This window comes from Leuresthes tenuis, unplaced genomic scaffold, assembly GCF_036924035.1.
Source record: "Leuresthes tenuis unplaced genomic scaffold, fLeuTen1.0.hap1 SCAF_13, whole genome shotgun sequence".
Lineage (NCBI taxonomy): Eukaryota > Metazoa > Chordata > Actinopteri > Atheriniformes > Atherinopsidae > Leuresthes > Leuresthes tenuis.
This window is the reverse complement of record NW_027325367.1, coordinates 20,833,385-20,846,956: the sequence shown is the minus strand read 5'-3', so window position 1 is coordinate 20,846,956 and position 13,572 is coordinate 20,833,385. Positions and strand designations below refer to the sequence as shown.

The 13,572-nt window shown below is 36.3% G+C and overlaps 1 protein-coding gene across 2 annotated transcripts; it reads left to right on the top strand.

Moving 5' to 3' along the window:
- The first annotated feature begins 1,040 nt into the window (after positions 1-1,040).
- adgrf3b (adhesion G protein-coupled receptor F3b) lies at positions 1,041-12,938 on the top strand. 2 transcript variants are annotated; one of them, XM_072362565.1, is made up of 11 exons: positions 1,041-1,165; positions 2,096-2,326; positions 3,179-3,442; positions 3,554-3,688; positions 3,816-4,018; positions 6,459-6,644; positions 8,385-9,689; positions 10,441-10,482; positions 10,658-10,687; positions 10,773-10,862; positions 12,779-12,938. In XM_072362565.1, exons 1-10 carry the CDS (start codon positions 1,111-1,113, stop codon positions 10,851-10,853), a joined length of 2,532 nt encoding a protein of 843 aa, XP_072218666.1. In that variant the 5' UTR covers positions 1,041-1,110; the 3' UTR covers positions 10,854-10,862; positions 12,779-12,938. The 2 variants fall into 2 exon arrangements, with proteins under 2 accessions (XP_072218666.1, XP_072218667.1); XM_072362566.1 differs by having other exon boundaries at positions 10,773-10,870; positions 12,787-12,938.
- Positions 12,939-13,572: the final 634 nt, after the last annotated feature.

Sequence of the window (13,572 nt, the reverse complement as noted above, 5' to 3'; positions counted from 1 at the left end):
GGCTCACTTTATTCAGCCCGCTAGCCAAGTTATCCGCTCATACCAGCTCCATGAAAATCCTCGGTTATATGATTTCCCTCCCTTAGTAGAAACTTGCTTTATATTTAAATTTGGTCCGGGAGGTCTTGATTGTTTGATTGCCAATTTTCTCCTCATTGCTACACCGACTGAAGAGGATTTCTTTCAGTGAAACAATTTAGTTATTCCATACACTTGCCAAGCTGACCTTGAAAAGAACTAGCGCGTGGTGGCTACGCGAGCTATCTTCACATTATGTGTGGGAATTTTCAACCTGACTGAAGTCGCCCCAAAGGAACGATACCTCATGGAGCACGGCCTTACGCTGATTGGACAGTGACATAGAGAGCAGCTGAAAATGTCTAGAACTGTCACAACCACCATAACGCTGTGGAAAAATATGACAGAAAAAACGTCCTCTTTTTTCTCTTTGGTGGTCCGTCGCCTGATCGGCCTTATGGACAAGCCGCCCCTGGTTTTACTATAGCATAATTATTTTTGTTCATTGGCAGCACTTTTCCAAACTTAGAAACATTATATTGTTCTACAGAAGAAAGAGGGAGTGATTCTCAAATGTTGTCATAAAAAAATGATATAGCACAAACATATACAAACATATAGGCAGTAGCTATATGGAGGAAGAGCAGTCGCCCACCAATCGGAAGGTCGGTGGTTCGACTCTGGCTTCCCCAGGATACATGTCGAAGCGTCCTTGGGCAAGACACTGAACCCCACGTTGCTCCCCCAGTGTATCATTGGGGGTATGAATGTGTGTGAATGCTTAGAAAGCACGTAGTTATATCCTAAGTATATGCTGTATGAATGTGTGTGAGTGGGGTGAATGCGGCATGTAGTGAAGCGCTTTGAGTGGTCAGCTAGACTAGAAAAGCGCTATACAAGTACAAGTCCATTTACCATATACTTTCCATATCACAAATTTTTCTGACATATATTTCAACTAGGCATTTTTCGTCAACCATTAACTTTTTCCTTGATCCTCTCCAAATTCTCTCCAGAACTCCAGGCAAGACCATTGCTGATTTTGAGGCACTTGTCAGTGTCAAATTAAACACCTCTAAACTTCAGGAGATTATGGATGGCCTTAAAAGTTCTCTGCAGACTGATTTAATTTTTGTTGATACTCAAGGTTAGTAAAATTGCTTTTGTTTCTACTTAAATTTAATTTAATTTCACAATTACTGTAATCATTTAGTTGTAACACTTACTTTTAGTAGACTGTTGTGTGCTTTCAGTTTCTATACTTATTATCCCCCAACTTATATTAACAAAAATGTTGCATCTGAAGTCTTCTAATATGTTTGGGTAAAGATTTTGGGTTTTGAACTTTTGTCTTAAGAAACAATATTACATCTCAAGCATACACTTAAAGGGGAAGTTCGTTGTTGCAGCAGCGCGCATCAATTACATCATCCCAGTAGACAAGTGTGTAGAAAGCCCTCTATAAGCTCCCAGATAGCCCAGATAACAACAACACGGCAGCTATGAGCTAACAGTGCAATAGTACGTGTTCATTCATTCATTCGTCTTAAAGTACTAGTGAAATAAAGACAGATAATACCTTATTTAGCGGCTGTATTGTCAATGCCCTGTTCTCTCCCGTTATATGGATATACGCGGATCTCGAGTAAGATAAATATCTTCCGAAGAACGCCGACTTTCACGATATTGTTATCTGTGAGTAGATTAACGTATTTTGAGTCAGAAATAAGGTCCAGGTTTTAAAAAAAAAACGAACTTCCCCTTTAACCATGTTTGAAGCAGAGATGTAAAATTACACATTAACTATAGGAAAGAAACAGAATTATGTACAAATTACACAAATATTTTAAGTCCACCAGAGATGTTGATGTAAAAGGTGAGGATTCAAAATATACATAGGAAAATTTGATCCACTTGGTATGATAAATTTCCTATTAGAATATAACGTTTGGCAGTAATCACAGCAACTGAGGCAGAGAACACTGATGTATGTTGCTCAGCACAAAAGTATTGAATGGATAGGAAAGAATGGAGACTTAAACATCATTAATTATTCTGTATATTTATATTTTCCTAGGAATGGTCACCATAAATGCTCCTTTCGGTACAGTGAATTACACGTCTACGCATCATCTAAAATGCACATTTGAGGAGGCCACAGACAGAGCTGGCTGGAACCTCAGCAGAAAATTTGAGCGCTTTGAGCTCAACAATGGCAGATTGGTCACACTTGACTTCAACTGTCACACAGAGGAATACAAATCATGTGTTGCAGTTAGACTTGTGAATGTGACAGGCATCTGGTCAGGTAAGAATAAAAGTTACCTTGATAATATTTGCTCGATGATGAACAGAGATTGAAAATCTTTGCTGATACCACACTCAAGTTACAGTCCATAGATTAGATGTGAGGGCAGTAGTCTATTTTCCTGGCTATTGGCAAATCCAGTGCAAGCTTCAATATTCTATATCCAGGTAAGGAATCCAGTTTTATGTCATCCAGCTGACTCTAAATATTCAAGCTATCAAAACCTACTAAATACAACAGGTCAATACAACCTGGCTGACAAATGGAAAGCTATTAAAAGTGCCTTGAGGTGACATATCTTCTCAGTTCCTCGTTCCATGCATAGAGAGTCTGCATGTTCATATGGATATGTCTGTTCAAAGGACCATGAATTATTAGTTGTGATAATGATTGTGTAATGTGAGTTTAGTGTAAATTGCTCTAATTAAGGATATCAGCGGGTGACAAACTGAACACAGTTAAAACTGCTGATTTCTTAATCGACAGCTTGGTCTTTTGCCTGCACCAATACTGGACACATTGCAGAAAAATGATCTGTCATTAATTAGAATCGTTTTAATGGAAGTTGATGAAATAATGTGTCCAACCAACATCTGAAGCACACAATATCAGTGCAAAATCTTTGCTTATCTTTGCAAAATAAGCTTGAAACTATTTTGTAGCTTGTTTTGAAAGGTTTGTCTGAGTACACATGCAGTAATAACAATAGATTTTTCAAGTATCTGTTTCATAAAACTGTAGATGCTGATAGCTCACCACCATGTGCTGAGTAGTTGGAAAAGTGCAGATAATTCATTTGTGTCAGTTTGAGACAGAGAGAGAGAGAATTTGTATAATGTCATTTATCAACAGGCACCTACGAGTGCGGATTTACTACTGGGTCAGTCAGGCACACAGCCAGGACTTTGATGCACGTTGCTTCCCTGCCAGATACCATCTCCATATCAATCAACCCTCTTACTGCAGACTGTACAGCGAACGACCCTCCTGCTGTACTTGTCACTGCCATCATTCCAAATGTCACAGAGGGATATAATTACTGGTGGAGCTACAATGGGATAGATACAGTTGAAGCAAGTACAGGTAAAACAGAGAAAACAAACGTACAACTGCAAGGTGCAAAACCACTCAGCTTTAATTCACCCTTTTCCTGCAAAATGCATGTATAAACTGCACATCTACTAACAATCCTGATATTAACATCCTTTTTAAAAAATTTTTTATTAGAAAACATTGACATTTTCAACTACAAGGCTACCATTGATTGCAAAAAAAAAGACAAACCGCACTATGTACATATTACTTTTAAAAACAACAAAGATCAAGAGAAAACAGCAAGTGTGGAAATCCCAGTGCTCTACGGTACTTGATATTTTCCAATTGATCTATCTTCTAATTTCAACTTGTAGTGGAATGATATTCTCCTTTTAGAATGTTTACAGTGAGTTTTCATGAAGCTAATGGCTCTTTTTATTTCTCTTTTTTCAAGCTGGTGAAGCATTTTGCAAAGAAGAAATTGATAATGGAGAGACTTGGCCTAAAGCTCCAGTTGAATCAACAGTGATTAATCGATCATGTCCAGATGGGAGAGTTGGTTATAAGTCACGAACATGTAGCAAAAGCGGTGTGTGGATGGATGTGTACCCTAACTGCGTCTCCGAGGAGCTAATTAAAGTTTCACAGGCAGCTGATGTGAGTTTGGAATTACGTTTTATTCATCTCAAAAGCTTCAATAATAGTTGTGAAGTAAACACAATAGAATGGATCAGTTGTTGACTCTTTACTCTGAACTTGGTATTTCTTGACATCAGCCTTTGTGTAATCTGAAATGTAACTTAACAACAGATCTTTTTGGTATTACTTTAATTGCACTGGAAAAGCCTAATTATGCCTGTCTGCATGCTTGACAATTCATCACAAACCTTTCAAGTAACAATTGAGAATTTAGAAAAAATGTTGCTCTTTGGCTCCCCCTGCATTTGTGGGATGTAACACCAGTATCATAAAACCAAATCTAAGCCATGCAATTGTGCAGCCATGCACGTATACAGTAAATTTTTTTGTACTCTTAAAGATGGTGTCAAAAGCCCACAGAAAATGTCAAGTGACTGTAAAGCTGGAAACCAAAGTAGTGACCCTTGTACCTCAGCCCAGAGGCACTCTACTGCAGTTTCAGTCCAGGGATTATGCATAACAGTCAGTGTAAAAGGTGTCAAAGCACATGGTTTTAAATTTCAAAGACTTTATTTGAATTGACTTTATTTGATTTGAATTGTAATAATTGAAAATAATCATGTTTTGTCTTGTTGACTTCATTCTTTTATTAAAATACAAACCTTTCTGCATTTAAGGCCTTCAACACATTTAAAAAAAAACGTTGGAGCAGCAAAGCTTTCTGCAATTTGTATAATCTTGCCAATCCTTCATACAACACTAAAAAGACATTCTTGTGTCTCACAGTAAGGAGTCGTCATTGCTGTATTTTTCATTTAAAAATAATGTGTTATGTGTGTAGAATGTGGCTTTGCGTCTTGAAGGCAACTTATGTTGCTCTGAAATGTCAGTGTAGGCTTACTTCTCACAGAAGTGTAAATTAGAAGAACACTGATTCAACCTTATACCATTATAAACCCTGGTTTTGGACTTCATCTTTGGTTGGAGCAACTGGCTTCGATTTCTTTTTTCTATCATTTCTCACTCTTCTCTGCCCTAGCAAAAATTCTCCTCTCTGATTTTCCCTACTCATTCTCAGATTGTTGCAAGGTGACCATGTCAAAATTCCACCAGCCAAAAGAATGCCAGATGGGATGCTGAAATCCTGCTTTCAAATCTAAAAAAATATAATCTTTGTTAAAGATGGAATATAACCCCCATAGACACTGCCTCTGGACATGATTAAAATAAGGATTTATTTTTGCACTGTAAAGTTTTAATTGACATTGTACATTACTGCTTGATAAAGTTTTCTCACCGTAATCCCTTTCATATGTGGCTATGTCAGGTATTGATGTATGACGGTTTTTGATGCAGTGCTGTCTGAGGGATTGGAGATCAAAGGTGTCCAGCTTTGATCTGCGCCTTCACCCTTTAAGCACTATAACTCCTCAGGATTCCTTGAAATTTTTTAATATAGTGAAATGTAGAGGAAGAAATATACCAATTACTTCCAACCTTTCTTTGAAGCACATTGATTTAGAGCTTTTACATAATTCTCTTACATATTTCTTTAACTAACCTGGTATCCTTTGCCAATCTTGCTCCTCAAAGATTCAGTATTCGTGGATGCTGCTTTTGTAGTGAATCATGATTACAATAACCTGTTGACATCACTTGTTTGACATTACATCTCATTTATTCAATTATTTATGTCAATACTGATCCTAAAATGGTAACATTATACAAATTCCTTGAACCTTTGCTGTCCCACTTTTTTTGGAACATGTTTCAGGCCCTAAACGCAGGAACGGATATAGAGTAGCAAATTTTAAAATGTTGATTAGATTTTTTTTTTTTAATGAAATTCTAAAAAAAAATGTTGATAAAAGACTTTGTAAACATAAGAATAGCTACAGTTGAACTACCAAGTGCCCCAACCAAAAAGTATTTTGATATTAAGAATGGAAATGGTAGAAAATTTAGGGTCAACAAACAGACAAGACAGGCATGATTCAGTGTGGTAGGAAATAAGTTTAATGATTTGTCATTGTTGTTGCCTGCGCTGGGAGGTCAAGGTATTATTCTAAAACCTGTCTTCCATGTTAGAGTATTCAGGAAGAATGACTCTAACGAAAGCCTAATATCTTTTATGAAGTTCCTCTTCATGTGTTTTCTGTAAATGCTTAGCAGACATGATAGTATTATTCAGAGTAAAATAGGCTCCTTGAGTTAGATTTGTTCAACCAATCAGACAAACATAACTTAAAGTGTGAAAATGTCTTAGATGTAGAATAGAACTTGAAAATTGTATATGTTGAATGACTGTTAAGCATATTATTGTGAAATCTTAAAGATTTCTACTCTGTCCGGTTGACTCAACTCAATATCTCATAACTTGTCATCATTTTACGTAGGGATTCAATTTTTACACTAATTCATGTTGCTTTTTTTTTTTATTATTATTGTTGGTTTTTAGAACTTCCTGAATGGACTTGGAGCTACCAACAAAGTAGCTAAGGATATATTTGGAGGAATTAAGAACAGCTCTAAATCAAATTCGGAGTCTGATGGCGACATGGCCGATAAGATTGCTTCCATTAACGTTGTAGATACAATGGCCAGGGCATCAAACAACATTGCATTGCAAGAGGAGGTCTTTCCTGTGAGTTTGTGTACTTTTACTGTTATACATGTAGAATTCTGAGCCTGAAGATCCGTGTTGGGTCTTCAAAGCAATTGTTCAAAAAATTCTCAAGATAACATCCTACTTATTTTGGAATTTTAACAATCTTTCATTCCCAATTTTGGTGAATAGGCATGCTTATTTGTCATGAAAATGGTTCAGTCGTTATCATGTAACTCATGTAACCAGGATACAGGTTTGATCGTGTGTTCTGATGAATTAACGATCCTAAGATGTCATATAATTATATGTCATCAAAACAGAACATGTTGCTGAGATACAGTGAAAAACAACATTACTGTCTGACAACAATTCCTAACCAAGCTCACACATGAACTTGAGGGGGTTCATAAGCTGCTGCATGGACGTATCTTTGCTCATCTGTTCAGGTTCCTGTCCTCAAGTTAAGAGAGACAGGGTTGTAAAACATATGCAGTGCTTTAACAATATATCTTGTGTTTTACTTTGCATCACATAATATATTTAATAACTTTTCCCTTCATATGAAATAGCTTAATTCAGTCCCCTAGGGAAAAAATAATTTTGGGCCAGTATTTTTCAGTAATTGAGAACTATTACTGAAAGAGTAAAAAATGCCATTTGATCAGACAATAGAAATGTATGAGTAACCATCAGCAAAACTGGGGCTATGACCCCCTGTTTATGCCTAACATAGTTGATTTCCCCTTCCTCCTGTAACAAAAGTTTATTTTGTCACTCATTATACTTCACTTTTTTTTTTAACTCAGCCACATGCTGTTACCATTTACTTGCAACAGCCCAAAGTTGATTTCCCCCTCCTTGTCCTTATGTTGTTTATGTTTATGCATTTGACAGATGCTCTTATCTAAAGTGACTTACAGGTTGGTAGGTAGGGTAAGGGGGTCTTGCCTAAGGACCCCTACTTGAGGTAGTACCTTCCATGCAGGGGATTTGAACCCAGGTTTCCCCACATGGGAAGGTGGCAATCATACCGCTAAACTATCCAATACACTACATTGTATTCTTTCAGCTGCTGAACCTTTTAAATCTCTGATTAAAACCAACTGACTGGTTGATTTCTGGCCTTATGCAGATTTGGTGATGCAATACAATGTGAAGTACAATGTGTTCACAGGGTGTTTTATTTAAAGATTTTTTTAAAAATCCCTTTTTCTGAAACTTGCAACAGTGTGTTTCTGGTGAAAACAAGCATTATTCCAAGTGGCCACAAAAACATTCAAAAATTAGGTTGAAAGCATTATAACTTAGTTAGAACTAGGGATGTGCATGATTGATTAGTCGATTAGTCAGAACGGTGCACATAGTCAACTACTTTTAAAAGATTTTTCTTTGGGGCAGGAGGCGCCTATAGCAGTATTTCACTTAGCTGGACAACAAAGTCGAACGCACTTTATGTGGGATGGAGCTAGCTTACCACAGTTCTACCAGTGTAATGAAGACTCACTTACTAAACCATCACAAAATATGTTGCGCTTCATGAGCAAAACAATCTAGACAATGAAAAATGTGAAGTTTTGCTGTTAAAGGGTGTAGTTTGTAGTAACAGCTGACCAATTAAATCACCTTATCAGAAATATAACTCAAAATTAACAGAAAATTGTCTCTTTAGTTGTTTTCAGGAAAAGCAATTTTAGCCACCTCTCTTTTTCTATTAAAATTATTCTAAAATACACTAGAATTTTTCACCATGTTATTTCTTTTTAAAATCTGTTTCAGGAATTTGTTGAAGCAGCAAGCAACATGTTGAACTCAAACTGGACCGGGGTTAACAACACTGTTCGGTACAAAATGTCTTCAAAATACCTTAAGTCTGTGGAGGATCTGGTGAAGAACATCAATGTCAACACAAGCAGTGGATTCAACAGTACAAATTTAGACCTCAGATTCTGCTCTAGCAATAACTGTAATGCATCTGTATTTGACATAGACGTGAATCTGAACATGACTAATGGAACAATGAAAGTCATGGCTGTGAAAAATCTGATGAATAAGTTACGAAACAACTTCCCTAAAACATACCACACCAGCCTCTTGCTATCAGCCACACTGGTAAATAACAATGATTCAAACACTGGTATTAGGCTGTCCTTCCCCAGTGAGAGTCCTAGCTCCACAAAACATGTCTGTGTCTTCTGGGATACTAAGAAGAATGACTGGTCAGATGAAGGATGTGTTGTTAACACCACTGATGGCAACCACACAGTCTGTGAATGCAACCACCTAACTTCATTCTCTGTCCTTATGAGCAAGAGTGATATATCTTCTGATTCCCTGGACATGATTACCAAAGTGGGCCTTGGTGTGTCCGTTTGCTCCTTGTTGATCTTCCTTTTCATCGAGTTTCTTGTGTGGTCGGCTGTGATAAAGACCAACTTGTCGCATTTCCGTCACACAGCTGTTGTGAACATTGCTGTGTTTCGCTTGCTCGCCGATTGCAGTTTCTTGGCTTCTTTCTCTCCTGATAAACTTTCTGACACCTTGTGCCTAACTTTTACTGTCTGTAAACATCTGTTTTACTTGGCCATGTTCACCTGGATGTTGTGCCTGAGTGTCATGCTCGTCCACCAACTAATCTTTGTTTTTAGCCCGCTAAGGAAAAGAGTGTTCATGTTCCTCTCCAGCATTTTAGGCTATGTTTGCCCAATCCTACTTGTGGGGTCCAGCTATGTGTATTACAAATACACCAAGAAGGACTACTATGATAAGAAAACCTGCTGGCTAAATTATGAAAGACTCTTGGTGGGCTCCATTCACGCTTTTCTTCTCCCTGTTGGAACCATTGTTTTGGCTAATCTCTTTTCCATGGTGGTGGTCATCCTTACTCTTGTAAAGACCTCAGTACCTGACAGCAGCAAGGCAGATGAAAAGGAGACAGCCAAAAGCATCCTTAAAGTGGTGGTCTTTCTAACCCCTGTCTTTGGAGTAACATGGACCATTGGCTTCTTTCTGCTCGTGTTGGATGAATCCAACTCCATGTACACTGCCATTAACTACATTTTCACCATCTTAAACTCCTTCCAGGTAATTTGAAAGCAAATCTCACACCAGCTGATGTTAGGGATGCACAGTTCCAGCGGGCTCTTTCCCATTATCATTTCCAATCACAGAACACAACCTCTAATACAAATCCCAATGCAAATATGATATTATACCTTTCAGATATAGCCCTCTCCATTAATCTCATATCGGCTGAATGTGTCAGCTAATAGCAAGCAAACACAAAATACATCTAAGAGATCACAGTGCACATTGAAAAAGAATGTGCTACCTAGACTCCTTTCAAATTAAAAACATTAGCTATTTAATTTGCATTTAGTTAGTTTGTGAACAGTTAGTGCTACTAATTTATCAAAAATTGTACATTTAAATGTCGATTGGCCGTTCTATGGCTGGTAACAGTTAATTAAAATCAATACTTGCATATCAGATTGATCTCTGGCGGGTATATCCAATGCCAAAAGCTCACTGTCAGTGTACAAAATGTACTTCAGGTGAGTCAACATAATCCATATACTGTATGTCTAACTTCCTTGCATGGATAAAGGAGAGGGTTATTTATATATTCAGTTGTCAGTCCATAACCACACCGTCATACCTTTATTCTAATTTTACGCTACTTAATACTATAATATAATGTATTATGTACTGTATGAATGAAACTCATAAAGGGAAATGTGATATAATGTGGTATACATTTTGACTCCAAGAAAAGTTTGTGCATAAAAATACAGATCAGATCAAATCTTGTTCCATTTCACTTCTTCTCTTGCAGGGGCTTTTCATTTTGTTAACTGGATGTTTTGCAGAGCAGAAGGTAGGTTTGTGATTTTGGGTGGGCAGATATGATTGCAACCAGAATCACTGATTTTTGAAAAATGAGAAAGAACATAGCTTGAAATAGGCAAAGAAACAATTGCAAATTTTGCCAATAACATTTCTTTTTCCCGTATCCATCGCTTGTATAAAATATCTGTGTCTGTACTTATCAGGTCAGGGAGGAACTGTTTAAGATAATAAAGGTAAGTATTTTCAATAAGAAACTATTCACAATTAAACAATAAAATGATGGATACATGTATAACGATTCTTTATGTTTACCTTCAGGCAAAATCAGGCCGAAATAATAACAGTGTGAAGAAACTGACTTCCAGTGCTACTGCTACGACATACACAAAAGACAAATGATGACAAAGATCAGTCTTGTATGTAACAGATAATCTTTGCTCTTGATATGCTTATGTTTTTGTTGCATCTGAAAAAGAATGACCGTTTAATTATAGGTCTATGGAGACTTCTTGTTTGTAGCACCAGCATCTTTATTTCTGTCTTGATATCTGCTAACCAATTTTGATTAAATAGGAACAAAAACAGATATCAGACTGTTAAAAATGTATTGACTTCCATTTCATTGCAGCAATCAGTGAAGGCGCCCAGAGAAAAAAATAAATAAAATGCAATCAAATGCTGCTTAAGAAACCTAAGTAATGTGAAACCATTGTTATTTTAAGTAAAGTTTAAATTTTTTTTTTTAAAAAGACTAGACAAATTGGGACACTGTGTAAAATGTAAATGAAAATAGAATGCAATGATTAGCAATTCTTCTTTGTCATTTTTTCATTTACAATAGAACCAAAGAAACACATTAAATTTGAAAGTGAGACATCATGCCATTTCATTCAAAATATTACATCATTATTTGGATGTGCCATCAGGTGCCAAACAGGTCTCAAAAAAGTTTGGACGGGGCCATATTTACCACTGTGTAAAATCCTCTGTTATTTTAATTTATCTATAAATACTGAGGAGATGTTACTGGAATTTTAGGAAAGGGAATGTTCTTCTCTGAAGAACCTGACTATCACACAGAATCTTCAAATAGAAAGCCATACTACTGCAGTATGCATCCAAGCATTGTCTTGTTGAAATATACAAGGCCTTCCCTGAAAAAACAGGTTTATCTTAATTGGATCATAAGTTGCTCTAAAACCTGCATACCTTGGTGTCTTTCCAGATGTGCAAAATGAAGTTGACATAGGCACTAATGCACCCTCATACCAAAAGAGACAGACTTTTCAGCTGAACATTAATAACAAGCCAGATGGTCCCTCTGCTTTAGGAGGAAGCAATGATTTCCAAAAACAATTAAAAATTTCAGTTCAACTGACTGATTCAACTGAAGTGGAAGTTTTCCACTTTGCCTCAGTCAATTTGAAATGAACATTGGCCCAGAGAAAATGGTAGTCTTTCTGGATCATGTTCACATGCGATTTCTTCTTTACATGATAGAGCTTTAACCTGCATTTATAAATGGCATGGTGAATTGTGTTCACAGACAGTGATTCTGGAAGTGAGCACATGCTGTGATTTCAATTAAAACATCAAGCCCGTTTTTAGTGCTGTGCTGTCTGAGGGCGCAAAGATTATTTTGAATATATTTACTTTTGCTGCAGGGAGAAATCTCTAGATTTTCTGAATAATTTGATGATTTAATGTCCTGTAGATGATGGAATATTCAAAGAAATCGCAAATTGAAATTGAGGAACATTTTTCTGCTCCAAAATACGATGATGCAGTTTTTTATAGATTGCTGAACCTCTGCAGTTCTTTGCATCAGAGACTCTACTTCTCTAAGGTGCTCTTTTTGAACCCTGTCACATTATCAACCTTTTTTCAATTACCCAATTAGTTGACCCATGGACATGTTGTCTATCTGGATCATGAAAGTATCACTTTCCAGCCTTTTTGGAAAGATGAGCCAGTATTTTTCATCACATAGTGAAACGGGTGTATGTGAACCCCTTTGAATTATAAAAGACAATAACAAACAGCAAGAACAAATTTCTGCTTGATTATATCATTATAACTTATTATATTCAGCATTGATAAATTATGTTAGTTCAACCTAATTTATATTCTTATCTTTGGGTCAGCATAATCTTACGGTGTTGATTCAACTCATTCACAATAGTTAGAACTGAATTAATTTAAGCCATGTGATTGTGTTGGAAATATTGATTTTTATTCATTTATTTTTTCAGTTAAATTTTATTTAGTGATCGTGTTTGTCCAGTTTCTTGATCTTTTAAACTTAATCTTTTCTATTTTTCAGACTGCAGAGACAGAAACGGTCGTAACATACAGGAGAACACTTCTTAGAATTTGCATTGTTAGATTGTAATACTTAGATAATAAAATCTGTAAGTTGATTGTAAAGAAAGCAAGGCTAAATATTATCTAAAGCTTCTTTAACAGAATGATGATGATGATTAACAGTGAAGCTTCAATAGCAGCAGAAACAGCAGTGACTGTCATTCTGAGATGAAGCAAGCAATGCATATTATTATTTGGTAGGGGTCAAGCAGATGTGTTTATCTTATTAATTTAATTTGAATTATGAGTGAAATCTGAGTAGTAATCAAACGTTGTATAGCTTTAAGGAGAAGCTTAAATATAGTTAGAATACTAGCTTAGTTGGATCGTTCATATTCAGTACCCAAAGATCTGTCTGAGATCTTATACTGAGCTACTGTATTCTGATCTATACAGGACTGTATATAGAACAGAAAAAATCTTGTTAAGTCTGGATTTATTTAGCCATTTTGTTTGGAGACGTTTTTAAGTTTAGTTTGACATGAACCATAAGCTGTACACTGTTTGTTTAACCCTGTACTGTATGTTATTCAAATATGTAGGGAAATAAAGATATGTTGAGAAAATTTAAATCTAATTTTACGTTTTCCATGACAGAATCCATACAGCAAACTATATACAATATATTTTTCAATCATACCAGTGAACAAAACTTTTATACAGAACTACAGGGTTCATTTGAGTTTTGGTCCCAGTTTTCCACTTGTTGCTGACCAATACAATGCTTTAAATGTACTACTTCTACTACAAGATT